The 12,830-nt window shown below is 61.4% G+C and overlaps 2 protein-coding genes across 2 annotated transcripts; one reads left to right on the top strand and one right to left on the bottom strand.

Annotated features, from left to right (window-relative positions):
- Positions 1-357: 357 nt before the first annotated feature.
- LOC117648436 (potassium channel subfamily K member 15-like) lies at positions 358-4,764 on the top strand. Its single transcript, XM_034390940.1, has 5 exons — positions 358-462; positions 2,353-2,828; positions 2,899-3,107; positions 3,176-3,412; positions 4,185-4,764. The coding sequence occupies exons 1-5, from the start codon at positions 358-360 to the stop codon at positions 4,424-4,426; spliced, it is 1,269 nt and encodes a 422-aa protein (XP_034246831.1). The 3' UTR covers positions 4,427-4,764.
- On the bottom strand, positions 4,679-11,969 carry LOC117647943. The gene is made up of 10 exons (XM_034389945.1): positions 11,680-11,969; positions 7,956-8,064; positions 7,752-7,878; positions 7,537-7,680; positions 7,214-7,468; positions 6,759-7,007; positions 6,485-6,653; positions 6,016-6,407; positions 5,744-5,935; positions 4,679-5,483 (listed from the first exon to the last, which is right to left on the bottom strand). The coding sequence occupies exons 2-10, from the start codon at positions 8,043-8,045 to the stop codon at positions 5,311-5,313; spliced, it is 1,791 nt and encodes a 596-aa protein (XP_034245836.1). The 5' UTR covers positions 8,046-8,064; positions 11,680-11,969; the 3' UTR covers positions 4,679-5,310.
- Positions 11,970-12,830: the final 861 nt, after the last annotated feature.

Below are 12,830 nucleotides of genomic sequence, written 5' to 3'. Positions count from 1 at the left end.
ATCCGGAGGGAGCATAGAGCGGCACGCTCGGTTTGACCCTAACGGTGACATGAGGTAAAAGTGCACCTCGGTGGCCAGGCCGCTGGCGGGGCGCGGCGCGGGGGCTGGCCGGGTCGGCGGCGCCGGCTCGTTTTCGGCCTCGGCGCCTCGGCCGTCGGCGTGCCCTCGGCGTGCCGACGCGGTGGCGGCGGGTCGCGGCGGCGCGCGGGCCGCGCTGGCCGCCAGTGCTGGCGCCGCCCTCGCGGCACTACAAGTCCCTCCCCGGCATGGTGGCGAGATGACGGGCCCGACGGGCCTGACGGGCACGTGCGCGTCCCGGACTGCCCGCACCGCCCGCACCGCCCGGACGGACGATCCATGTCGGCCACGCCTTCCCGGAGCCGGTGGGCGCGCGTCCGCGGCGTTCTCAGCCACGCGGGGCTGCTGGTGGCCCTGGGGGTGTACACTGCAGTCGGCGGCCTGGTGAGTCACTCCAGTCACTTCACTGGAAGCGGAGCGCAGAACCAAGCTTCTCTTCAGAATGTCAATGCACGGGCTGCCTCGCGAAGGCGACAACTTCCGGCGATGGTTCGGTGCCGAAAGGGTTGCCAACCTCATCTTTCCCAGGCAAATACCCGCTTGCCTTCGCTTGGCGACCCTTTGGACACTGGAGCATCGTGGGATTTTCCACCAACTTACGTGACTACACTGAAGCCATAAGGAACCTTTCAGCTCACCATCTACGTGTGGTGATAGCGAGCCTGCCGAGAGAAGATCCTTCCTCCAATTTTTATCGGTCCCGATCCAACTTTGGGCAAGGCGGGCAGAATTCAGAATACTTTCCGTCCCTCCAAAGAGTTTTCGGAGCAGTGGGCGTACTCGCGTGGTCCGCCGCAACACCTGCTTACATTCTTTTTGGCTGTTCTCTCGCTGTGCGAAGCGCGGAGCGCGAAGCATTGCAAAGCTGCGGCGCGTTGGGCAGCGTTCGGGGAGGCGGGCCAAAGTACACAAGGCATCGTCAGCCTCGTCGGCATCGCCCTGTCGAGTGGACGGTCGACGTGTGGGGTCAAAGCCAGTCAAAGCAGGGGGCGGGGCCCGGCGGGGCGCGCCCGGCCGGCCAGGGCGATGAGCGAGGCGGCGGGAGCGGCGCGGAGGCGGTGGAGCACACCAGAGAGGAGGCCGCCGTCAGCGGCGTCGGCTCTCGGCCCGTCAGTCAGGGGGCAAACTGCCGACTGTTGGACTGTTTGACGTCCACGCGCCGAGGCTAGTTTTGCTAAAATAATTCAACAGCCCGCGTAAACAGGGCGCCCCGGCGCTAGCGGCAGGCCCAGTGGCTGCGTCGCTCTGTCTCTCTCGCACTCGCGGGGTGTCCCCGCAGGTGTCGATCGAGCTCCGCGAGGGTCCGTGTTTGCAGGGGCTCATCACGAGCTCGAACTGGGACGCGGTGTCGGCGGTGGGGGCTGGCGGGGCCAACGGGGTCAAACGGAAGGCACCTCTCGGGACGCGAGAGCCGGCTATCTCGGGGCGTCTTTCTCTCTCGCACCCTCGCGGCGTCGCGGCGTCCCGCTGGGGTGCGAGAGAGGCAGAGCGACCCTGCTCGGAAATAGCGTCCCGATAGGAAGGGTTGCCGGAATGGGCGCGTTGTTATGGTTATGGCATATTGATGCTGGCTGCATCCCTTTGATGGAGCCGCCGCACTGGCCGAGCTGGCAACCAAGCGGGCAGCCAAGCGGGCAGCCGCGGACGGATTTACGAGGCAGTAACTAGCAACAACGTGTCGGTCGTTCATCTCTCATTGTCAGACAGGGAAAAAATTAGAAATTTTTCTTTAAAAAAAAAATCTATATGAATAGGGACTAGGACATTAGTCAATGACCCTCAGAGAGTTGACCCTATTCTTTGTAGGGGACCAAAGGCAACCCCTCATCAACGTGGAGTCATGTTTTTTTTTACCCCGGGGACCGACCCGGGACATTGGGACTGCCTGGCAGGAGGAGAGGGCTGGGACTTCCCTTGACCGCTCCCCCTCCCCCACCGCCAGTCCGCGACGCTTTAACGCTTTAACGAGCTCCCGGTCAAAGGCGGGGCTCTAAATCGCTAAATGCGTTGCAAATGCCCCAATGCTCTTGTGTGTTATGACTGGTGGAGTGCATGGCCGGGCGGGCGGCGGGCTGCGGCCCCTCGTCCGAGCCGTGACGACACGCCGACACGCCGGCCGTCTATTCTCGGGGCTGTGACGTCACTGCGTCACGGGGAGGTGCGTTTTTTGGATATGTAAACCCTGGCCGGCGGCTCCAACGAGGTGGTGACGTCACAGGGCTGGGGCGTGGAAGATGGTGTTGAGCCCCTTGGCGCTTGGCCGGCTTGCCGCAGGTGTTCCGGGCGCTGGAGGGCCCCGCGGAGGCCGGCCGCCTCCACGCGCTGCAGGTGGCGGTGCTGGAGGGGCGGCGCGAGCTGGTGGCCGCGGTGGGCAACGCGAGCCAGCGCCTCGGCGTGGAGCCCCACGGCCTGGCCGAGCTGCGCGACCTGCTGCACCGCCACCTCCAGGAGTACGAGGCCGTGCTGCACAACGCGTCCAGGGGCGGCGTCGAGGTGCCCGCCCTCACCGCCTCCCCGGGCGCCGCCACGCCGCCGCGCTGGACGCTGCTGCAGGGCATGTTCTTCGCCGCCACTGTGCTCACCACCATCGGCTACGGCAACATCGCCCCGGTGACGCTGTGGGGCCGCGTCTTCTGCCTCTCCTTCGCGCTCATCGGCATCCCGCTCACCCTGAGCGTCATCGCCGACATGGGCGTGCTGCTGGCGTCCGCGGTGTCCGCGCTGCCCTGCTGGGGCTCGTGCCGGTCTTGGTGAGCCACACGCTGCGCTGGTAAAAGCCGCCGGACTCTCCGCCCCCGCTAACCGCTTGGTCCTGCGCAGGTGGGCGCTGGACGACGCCTCCAGGGGCACGGGCACGGGCATGTGCCGCAACATGCTGCTGGCGCTGGCCGCGGTGCTGCTGCTGTTCCTGTACCTGGCCGCCGGCGCCGCCATGTTCACCCTGTGGGAGGAGGGCTGGGACTTCTTCGAGAGCTTCTACTTCTGCTTCATCACCATGACCACCATCGGCTTCGGCGACCTCGTGCCTCGTGAGGATGCTCTTGGAGTGGTGTGCGGTGGTGCTGGCGGGTCTGACGGCGAGATGCGTTGCTTGCAGGCCAGCCGGCGTACACGCTGCTCTGCACGCTCTACATCCTGGTGGGGCTGGCCTTGACGTCCACCATCATCGAGCTGGTGCGGCGGCAGTACGCCACGTCCTGGCGGCGCCTGCAGGAGGCGCTGTCCGAGTCCGGGCCCGCCCTGGGCGACGCGCTGCGCCGCCTCGGCACCGTGCCCGACGTGCACCTCAAGGGCCTGCTGGCGGCCGTCAGCCTGGCGCGCCTCGTCCCGCAAGGTAAGCATGCAGCCATGCAGTGGGCCATTGCATGCCTTTGTTACGGAGTGCGATTATCCGCCTTAGTTTGGGAGCAGTATTGCCGCAAAGTTGATCAAAACGGTCAAAAATGCCTTTGCAAAATCGTGTTTTGGGCCGACTTTAAGCAGACACTGCGTCCGATCCGAGGCGGTATTTCCTACTCCCTCAACGGGCAATTGGTCTTTGGACTTTCCTTTTGCATGCCTTTGTTACGGAGTGCGATTATCCGACTTAGTTTGGGAGCAGTATTGCCGCAAAGTTGATCAAAACGGTCAAAAAGCATTTTTCAAAGGTATTTAAGGCCGTTTTGATCAACTTTGAGACAATACTGCTCCCAAACTAAGGCGGATAATCGCACTCCGTAACAAAGGCATGCTTAAAGAAGGTCCAAAGACCAATTGCCCGTTGAGGGAGGACGAAATACCGCCTCGGATCAGACGCAGTAGCTGCTTAAAGTCAGCCCAAAGCACGATTTTTCAAAGGCATTTTTGACCGTTTTGATCAACTTTGCGGCAATACTGCTCCCAAACTAAGGCAGATAATCACACTCCGTAACAAAGGCATGCTTAAGGAAGGTCCAAAGACCAATTGCCCGTTGAGGGAGTAGGAAATACCGCATCGGATCAGACGCAGTGGCTGCTTAAAGTCGGCCCAAAACACGATTTTTCAAACTAAGGGGAGGCAAGCCGAAAAAGGTTGAGAACCGCTGATGTAACCCGACCTAACCTGAGCACCTCCTCTCCTCCCGCAGGCGGCGGCAGGGACGAGCTGCCGATGGCGCCGACGGGCGTGGACGCGCAGGACTGGGAGCACGCCCTGGCCGCCGTGCTCCGCGAGATGGAGGAGAAGGCCAAGAAGGAGGCCGACAAGGAGAGCGAGGCCGAGCTGGAGCTGCTGAACCGGCGCAGGGAGAAGGGCACGCGGAGGCCGCGGACCTCGGCGCCGAGGGAGGCCCGCCTCATCGAGATCGTCATCTACGAGACCACCGTCTAGGCTAGGCCGCCCCGGGCCGCCCAGCCAGGACTTGTCTCTGCAGCGTCTCTGCGGCGACTCATTAGAGTTCAGCCAAACACACCGACTTCGGACAAAAGTGCTGATCTCTCCAAACACAAAAACGCCCGAAAGGAGTGAATTGAGTCACTTTAATAGGGTGGGTCGGACCGCATAAAATCTGAAAATTTTTATTTAAAGTCTATTTTTTCTAAAACAGTGTGTGCCTTGGAAAGTTAAACCAACCTGCGAGACTATTTTTTTTCGACCGTTTATTAAATACTTTACATATGTACAAACATCTTCGATGTCAAAAAAATAGATGAGTATGTGGCACATGATGATGGGTAGACCAAAAAAATATTGACCATACCTCTCTTTAAAAAAAACAACAACAACATTGCATAATTGAAACCCTGCGCAACCGTCGACTTTACCTGTTGTTTTTGAGTTAAAAGTAAGTAGTAAATTTCTCTTTTTTGGTTACTGAGCACTGGATGAAGGCAAGGAAAGTCACCTAAATTTGGCGAACTGCCAGCCCTCACAGCGTAATCACAGTCGCATTACTGGCTTTTGGCGAATAAAAAATAAGCACCTTTTGGAACGAACTCGTCAACAGCGAAGAAATACTTCACATCCCCAAGAACATGACAAATTTCAGCAGAAAGGGTGTCATTTTCACGTCATTTACTTGACGTGACTAATTTTTTGGTTCTCGGGGATCCGTTCTGAACTCCGGCCGAAAACTGATTCTCTTCCCAAGTGCGTCATGTCCTGCTTTCAAACAGAGAGCCTTGCCCGGCGTGGCGGCGTGGCGGCGCGGCCCGGGGCGCCTCTCTCCGCGTGCGTCCAGCACACTGCCCTTCATCGGGCGAAGGTGCTGGGCGCTACGACTTGACGGCCTTCTTCTCCACGTCCACGTCGTCCTGCAGGGCGCGCCGCCGGCGCCGCATGGCCGTCACGCCGATCTCGGTGCTCCACATGCAGATGGTGAGCGCCGTCAGCGAGTTGATGGCCATGATGACGTAGTTGTAGTCGCCGAGCTTGTCGCGGATCACACCTGTGCAGGAGGGCAGGTTAGCCTAGGGTAGGTCAGGCTGGGTTGGCGTTCCACAGTGAGCCAGAAGACCGGTGGAGGCGGCCAAAACTCTCGACGCGTTTTGAGCTCCAGAGTCGCTAAACAAGACGAGAGCAATCCATTGGTGGGGTCACACGTTTGGTTCGACTCCCATTTAGCGACTCTGGAGCTGAAAACGCGTCGAGAGTTTTGGCCGCCTCCACCGGTCTTCTGGCCCACTGTGCGCCCGGCGCCGCGCTCACCGACGAAGGGCCCCAGGGCCATGAAGATGAGGCCGTTGGTGACGGACTGCAGCCCGTTGGCGGAGGGCAGGCGCTCGATGGGCACGTAGTCCGGGATGACGAGCACCCAGTACACGGTGCGCAGCCCCTTGGCCACGCCTAGCGCCACCATCACGCCGATCAGCGACTCGTACGAGTAGCAGAAGATGAGCACTGCGGACAAGCCGGACAAACCGGGGATATCGGCGACCCGCTCGGTGTGGGAAAGTTATACCAAGGTGCTGCTCACTCACCCGTCCTCGTGGCGATGAGCAGCGAGAGCCCGATCATGTACATGACCCTGACGGGCTGCTTGAACAGCTTCTTGATGAAGGGCGCCAGGAAGCGGAAGATGATGTCGGCCACGGCGATCATGGACACCAGGGTGGCGATCTCCTGCGTGTCGAAGTGGCGGTCGCCCAGGATGAAGGGCGTCAGCAGGGAGAAGTTGATCTCGGCGAACACGGCGAAGGACAGCCCCAGCATGATGTTGACGTACACGGGGTCGCGCAGCAGGTCCAGGTCGAAGAACTCGGCCACGGCCCGCAGCCACCGCCGCCACGCCGGCGCCGCGGCCTTGGCCTTGGTGACGTCATCCTTGTCCACGGCCTTGGTGCTGCCGTTGCGCGCCTCCGCCTTGTGGCCGCTGGAGATAAGGATTGCCGTGTGACGTGGGTTCGAATACCGGCAGAAACCTTTTTTTTTTTTGTGCCTGTGGCTTACTTGTTGAGCTTGTGCTGGTCCCGCTGGTCCTCCAGAGGCTCCACGTTGAGCGCCATGACGCTGCCGCTGAGCGCGTCGCTGTGGATGGAAGCCATGGACGCCCAGAGGGACGGCCCGTTGGGCCCGTTGCCCGGCTCCGTGCTGGTGGTGCGGGACAGGACCGCCACCCCTGCGCCAACAAGACCGACGCGTGCGTGTCAACGGTGTCACTGGCTTGCGCCGCGCGCGCCCTGCCTCCGCCGCCCGGTGGGCTGCCTACCTCCACGGCGCTCACCTGACCTGTGGCTCGCGACCGAGTGCCGCCGGTGCCCCAGCATGGGCGCCCTGGTGTCGGCGTCCTCGTCGCCGTCCTCGTCCTCCTGCTTGGCCTTGGGCGCGACCTTGCCGGCGTTGGCCTGCCCGTTCATCCCCTTCTGCTCCGCCGCCTCGCCCTCCGAGTTCTCCTCCAGCGGCTCGAGCGCCACGGTGGGCGCCATGTCCACCAGCTCCTGGCTCTTGGTCTTCTTCTCGTCGTCCTTGTCCGCTGTAAACCCAACAGTGAGTCAGTGGCGCTACCCGGGACGCTGGTGGGACTCGAATCGAACGTGTGACCCCACTCACTCTCCGAACGAGGAATCCATTGGTGGGGTCACACGTTCGGTTTGAGTCACGTTTAGCGACGCTGGAGCTCAAAACGCGTCTAGAGTTTAGGCCGCCTCAACCAGCCCACTGTGCGACGCCGAGGCTCACCGGTCTTGACGAGGTGCCAGCGCACGGGGTGCAGCAGCAGGGCGCCGACGGCCGAGTGCAGCGACAGCGCGCCCAGCAGCAGCGCCGTGGCGCGCGCGCCGTACTCCTTCATGGCGAGGCTGATGAGTAGCGGCATGAACACGGGGCCCAGCCCCGTCACCGTCATGGCGAAGCCCATGGCCATGCTGCGGCGCGTCGTGAAGTACATGTTGATGGCGTACGCGAACGACGCCATGGTCAGGTTGTATCCAGCGGCTGTAACACTCATTCACTGCTTTGGCCGAAAAACGGGTGCGCCGTAAGGTAGGCAGCGCGGCACTCACACATGATGATGCCGTAGGCGATGATGAACTCGGCGAAGGAGCGCGCGAAGGACGTGAGCACCACGCCGACGAACACGAGCAGGGAGCCGCACAGGGCCACCTTGCGGTAGCTGAACCTGCGTAAGATGGGGCCATTAAAGAGGCCTGCCGGGAAGACGGCCTGAGGTTAGGTGAGGTTAGGCCAGCCGATGCGCTTTCATTGGTCCGCCACTCACCCAGAGCCAAGCCGAACGCGTTGTTTAGATTCATGATGATGGCGGTGTCCGTCCCGCCGATGTCCAGCTGCGAGAACAGGTCCCTGAAGACGAGTCCGAAGTTTTGTATAATCGGTATGATGATGATCTGAACGGGCAGCCGGAGACATGGATGAGAAAAGAAAACAGGTGGCTTCGCAAGGCAATTGAATCCAGGGGGCTCACGTTGTTGAGCGCGTACGCCGCCGCCACGACCCAGCCGTAGCCGCCGTCGGGGGGCCCCATGCCCTCCGGGAACACGGGCGGCGGGGGCATCTTGGAGGGGCCTGCAGGCCTGCAACAGGGCAGAACAGTGTGGGGCCGCGTTGCTGCGTTGGCGCTGGTCCAGGGGCACTTCCGGGCACTCCCAGCCACTCCCAGTGCAGGAGCCCAGCCGCCCAGCCGCACAGTGGGCCAGAAGACCGGTGGAGGCGGACAAAACTCGAGACGCGTTTTGAGCTCCAGAGTCGCTGAACAGGACTCAATCCGATCGTGTGACCCCACCAATGGATTGCTCTCCGAACGAGGAATCCATTGGTGGGGTCACACGCTCGGTTCGAGTCCCATTGAGCGACTCTGGAGCTCAAAACGCGTCCGGAGTTTTGGCCGCCTCCACCAGTCTTCTGGCCCACTGTGAGCCTGAGCCGCCTCCACTGAGCCCTTCCTAGAGGACGCCCCGTAAATCAGCGATGAGACACGCTTTCCGCGCCACTCCCTCCGCAGCCCCGGGGAATTTTAGAATCCACCGAATGACGCCATTTTCATCCCAGCTGTTTTAGCAGTGCCGCCATTGTGCGCGACAACGCTGGCATGGGCGCGCAGTTTCGTTTCAGATTCACGGACCGTGCCAGCGGCCAAGATGGCACAGGATGCAAAGTCGATTACGGGAGGAGAAGAATTCAATTTTGCATTCTTGAATCTCGAGTCCACGGTGCTGGAGGGAGGTTCGAAGCGCTGTCGAAGCGTTGTCAAAAGTGCGGTCGAAAGTTGTTTTTTTTTAGCGGAGCCGACTCAAATCCCAGCGCCTCCCATAAGGGGGCCCTTCATAAGGATGACGCTGACAGTGTGTGGGAAGCTGCAGGTCCTGCAGTAACGCCCCAAGCCAGTTCGGAGCCAAGCCTCCGTCTCTCTCGCACTCGTGGGGCGCCCCGTGTGGGTGCGAGGGAGACGGGGCGACGAAAACGACTCTGCAGGCCGAGCCGGGCCATAACCATTCACCGGATGAGCGCCATGAATCCGGCTCACAGTGCTCTGTCTCCCTCGCACTCTCGCGGTACCGCGGTACCGCGCGAGAGTGCGAGGGAGACAGAGACGGTGAAGTGCGCGACCTCGCGTGTACCGCAGGCGGCGCGTGGCACGCACAAGCCGCACGAGTCCGTCGCGTTACAGTGTCGCGGTGGCCGTGGGACACTGTATGACACCGGCACACCGGCGGCCCGGCTATCTGCAGGGATTACGCGGCTGATCCGAACCATCGCACGCCGCCTTGATTTGGACTCGTGATCCACTCCACGCACCGCGCGCCAATTTTCGCGCATCACAGCGGGCCGGTGGAGGCGGCCGAAACTCCAGACGCGTTTTGAGCTCCAGAGTCGCTGAACAGGACTCGAACCGAGCGTGTGACCCCACCAATGGATTCCTCGTTCGGACAGCAGTCCATTGGTGGGGCCGGCGTTGGCGCAACAGGCTGGAGCAAGACGACACACCGACCGAGTGCGCCGCGCATAATATTACGTGACGCGGACTGCACTTCACTGCAACGTCTCAACGACCGAGGCAGTGGAAAGGGGAGGCCTCCGTGCGGCGAAGCCAAGCAGAATGGACGCTGGGTCGAAAAAAATAAATTTCATTCTCTTCGCAATGTCTTTGAAACTTTTTATTTTTGCGCCTCGGTTGAGTCCCCTCACTTTGAGGCTCGCGAGTGGAGTCATTGTGCGAGGCCACGGTCGCGCTGCCTCCGCCGCGGCCACGCCCCCTAGCAGTGTACGCAGCGTGCTTTGGTCTTGCGTGCCGCGCGGACCATCCGCCACAGGCCGTCTCTCTCGCACCCTTGCGGCACGCGCCATGAGTGCGAGAGAGACAGCCTGCTCTGCCATATGCTGCCGGCAGCACGAACTCGCGTCGTCAACTCGGCCAATTGACGATCGCACACTCGTCGAAGCGTACAGTGCCGCGGAAAGCTCCGAACGCGGATCGGCTGCTTGTCGCGGCGCCGCGTCACTCCTCGCTCCGTCTCTCTCGCACTCGCGCAGTGGGCCAGAAGACCGGTGCAGGCGGCCGAAACTCTAGACGCGTTTTGAGCTCCAGAGTCGCTAAATGGGACTCGAACCGAACGTGTGACCCCACCAATGGATTCCTCGTTCGGAGAGCAATCCATTGGTGGGGTCACACGTTCGGTTCGAGTCCCATTTAGCGACTCTGGAGCTCAAAACGCGTCCGGGATTTTGGCCGCCTCCACCGGTCTTCGCTTGCTTCGCTCCACCGCACACACGTGCGCGCACGTGCACGCCGCTGACCCTTCCCCCTGAATCACTGAATGCCTGAATCGCCCCGAAGCGCGTCTGGCGCACTAGAGTCATGGCGCACTGTCCGCAGTCCGCACCTCGGCGGCGTGGTTCCAAGATAAAAGATACGGCCAGCGACGCAGGAACAACGACCACATTATGGGAAGAGCGGCAAATTATATCTATGACGGCACACACACTGGGAGGAAAGGATCGGGCCGCAGTTCTCCAAAGCAAACAAACAGAATCTTAATTTTAAATCACTTTTCTTTGTATGGCGTTCGGGACAAGAAAGTGCTCCGGATGCTCCAATGCGTCATCTCTATCGCGGACGTCCAATGACCCGGTTTATCGAATCAATCTCGCCCAGGTCCTCTGCGACCAGTCTGCGACAGACACAACACCCTCGCCCGTGTGACCGCGCCGTGACCGCGCCGTGACGCGGTGGCACAGTGGGCCAGAAGACCGGCGGAGGCGGTCAGAAAAACTCTAGATGATGACCGGTCTTCTGGCCCACTGTGCGGCTAGAACCGCGTGTTGCACAACAACGCGTGCGCGCAGCGGACGAGCAGCTGACAGTGTGTCATGGCGGCGGAAGGAACATTTTGGCGGGACGATGCCGATTGGTGAGTAGAGTAAGTAGTTAGTGATAGTCACTGACGTGGTCCAGGCGGAAGGGGGGGGGGTCAAGGACGCCGGCAGCACTTAGAGCTGGCGGGCGTGCCGGCAGGCCGCCGCGGGAAAACGACTACTGTACTCGTCAGGTGGACAAAGGTGGGGCCCGCTCAAAAATCCAAAAATAAAACAAAATTCTGCCCGGCGGTCATAAACGTTTGGGCGTCGACGCCGTCGCGCTGTCCGGGCCAGCCGCTCCGAGAAGTAGCGGCATCTCGATCCTCACACCATCTCTCTAAGTCTCGGTTTCGCCCTTTCCCGCTGTTTCCCCATTGCCACTCCTACCGATGACGCGAGGTTCATTTTGGAGCAGATAGACGACCGGCGAACGCGAAACGCCCGAACCGCCGGCCAGATAAGTGAATCCCCTGAACCGAAGGGCTTTGGCGGCGGGCCGCCAGTCGCGACGACACATTCCGTCGCTCTGTCTCTGTCGCACTCACGGGGACCCGTTGGGACCCGTGGGCGTGCGAGAGAGACAGGGCGACGCACGATTCTACTGAACCGCTGCTGACAGGTCGTCACGCGGCACGTACAGGGAACCGCGGCGCCGTCGCTTTCGCGTACACTGTTGTCGTTCGACTGTCTTTCCGAGGAAGGCACTTCTTTGTTGGGCAACCGTGGTGCAACCAATCAATCAGAGGGTGTGCACGCAAGTCCCCCACCCCCTCGCTCCATCCCTCGAACACGCGCACGCACGCACACTACCACAGCACTGCCAAATCAAGTACCTTGCGTCCTTTTCCCGAATTTATGCTGTGGGCGGACAGGGGCCCGCCACTGGTGTCAGTCCGGTGCCACTCCGGCGGGAGTCCGTCTTGGTGTTCACCGCGTTCTCTGGCGACGCGATCATGCCGGTCGGCCGCGCACCGCAAGCCGCCGGTACACTGGAAGCCGCCGCGCGGAAAGTCGAGTCGCCGCGCGGAAAGCCGCTGGTGGCGGAAGCTCGCGGCTGAGTGGTGTGTGGCACACTGTGTGGCACAGTGTGTGCGCCCGGCGGCGACTGGCAGAGGACTGTCCGGCCGGTCCACCACGCGGAGCGCGGAGCATTGCCGCGGAGTCGCGGAGTGCGGAGCCGTGGAGCAATGGCGCGAAGCGTCAAGTGGGGCCCGAGCCAAGCGCGGCCGGCACCACTGCCACGCCCCGCCCGGGGAAACGTCAACGCGCTGGAAGACTGGAGGACGCCGCGCAGTGGGCCAGAAGACCGGTGGAGGCGGCCAAAACTCTAGACGCGTTTTGAGCTCCAGAGTCAGTAAACGGGACTCGAACCGGCCGTGTGACCCCACCAATGGATTCCTCGTTCGGAGAGCAATCCATTGGTGGGGTCACACGTTCGGTTCGAGTCCCATTTGGCGACTCTGGAGCTCTAAACGCGTCCGGGGCCCACTGTGCGACGCCCTCATCGCATCCCCTTGGATCCGAGCGCCTGCCGGGTGCTGTACTTTCCCAGCCACTCGACCACGAAGAGAGCCATCTTCTATTTCTGAAGGTGTTCGCTGTTTTAATTCGATATGTGCGTACTAGGCCGGTCGAAAAGTGGCCGTTGCACGCCGTGCTGGCCGTCATCCTCGCGAAGCAGGCCCGCTGCTAGAACCCGGCCCGCCTTATCTAATCGCCCCGCCACTGCGATGCACTTGATCGAGGAGGCAGCCTTGCCGGCCTTGCCCTTTCAGACATGCCGTTTCCTGTCTCATGACTAATGCCTGGAGTGGAGTGCCCCGATGAACAAAAGTCGGGGGTTAGGTAAGGTTAGGTTAGGGTAAGCCAAGATGGGTCGGGAAAAACGTAGTTTAGGTTGGATGAGGCACTGTGAATGAAGAAGCTGAGCGCTATCACGTAGGGGATCGATTGTGATAGGACTCGGACAACGTGTCGCGATAGC

Source organism: Thrips palmi, unplaced genomic scaffold (genome assembly GCF_012932325.1).
Source record: "Thrips palmi isolate BJ-2018 unplaced genomic scaffold, TpBJ-2018v1 HiC_scaffold_3, whole genome shotgun sequence".
Lineage (NCBI taxonomy): Eukaryota > Metazoa > Arthropoda > Insecta > Thysanoptera > Thripidae > Thrips > Thrips palmi.
This window is presented reverse-complemented; position numbering and strand designations above follow the sequence as displayed.

Coding starts and splice junctions, on each gene's coding strand:
- LOC117648436 (XM_034390940.1), top strand. CDS start 358: ATGTCGGCCACGCCTTCCCGGAGCCGGTGGGCGCGCGTCCGCGGCGTT. Junction 463..2,352: donor ACACTGCAGTCGGCGGCCTG/GTGAGTCACTCC, acceptor GGCTTGCCGCAG/GTGTTCCGGGCGCTGGAGGG. Junction 3,413..4,184: donor GGCGCGCCTCGTCCCGCAAG/GTAAGCATGCAG, acceptor CTCCTCCCGCAG/GCGGCGGCAGGGACGAGCTG.
- LOC117647943 (XM_034389945.1), bottom strand. CDS start 8,045: ATGCCCCCGCCGCCCGTGTTCCCGGAGGGCATGGGGCCCCCCGACGGC. Junction 7,681..7,751: donor CGCGTTCGGCTTGGCTCTGG/GTGAGTGGCGGA, acceptor TCTTCCCGGCAG/GCCTCTTTAATGGCCCCATC. Junction 7,008..7,213: donor CTGGCACCTCGTCAAGACCG/GTGAGCCTCGGC, acceptor TTGGGTTTACAG/CGGACAAGGACGACGAGAAG.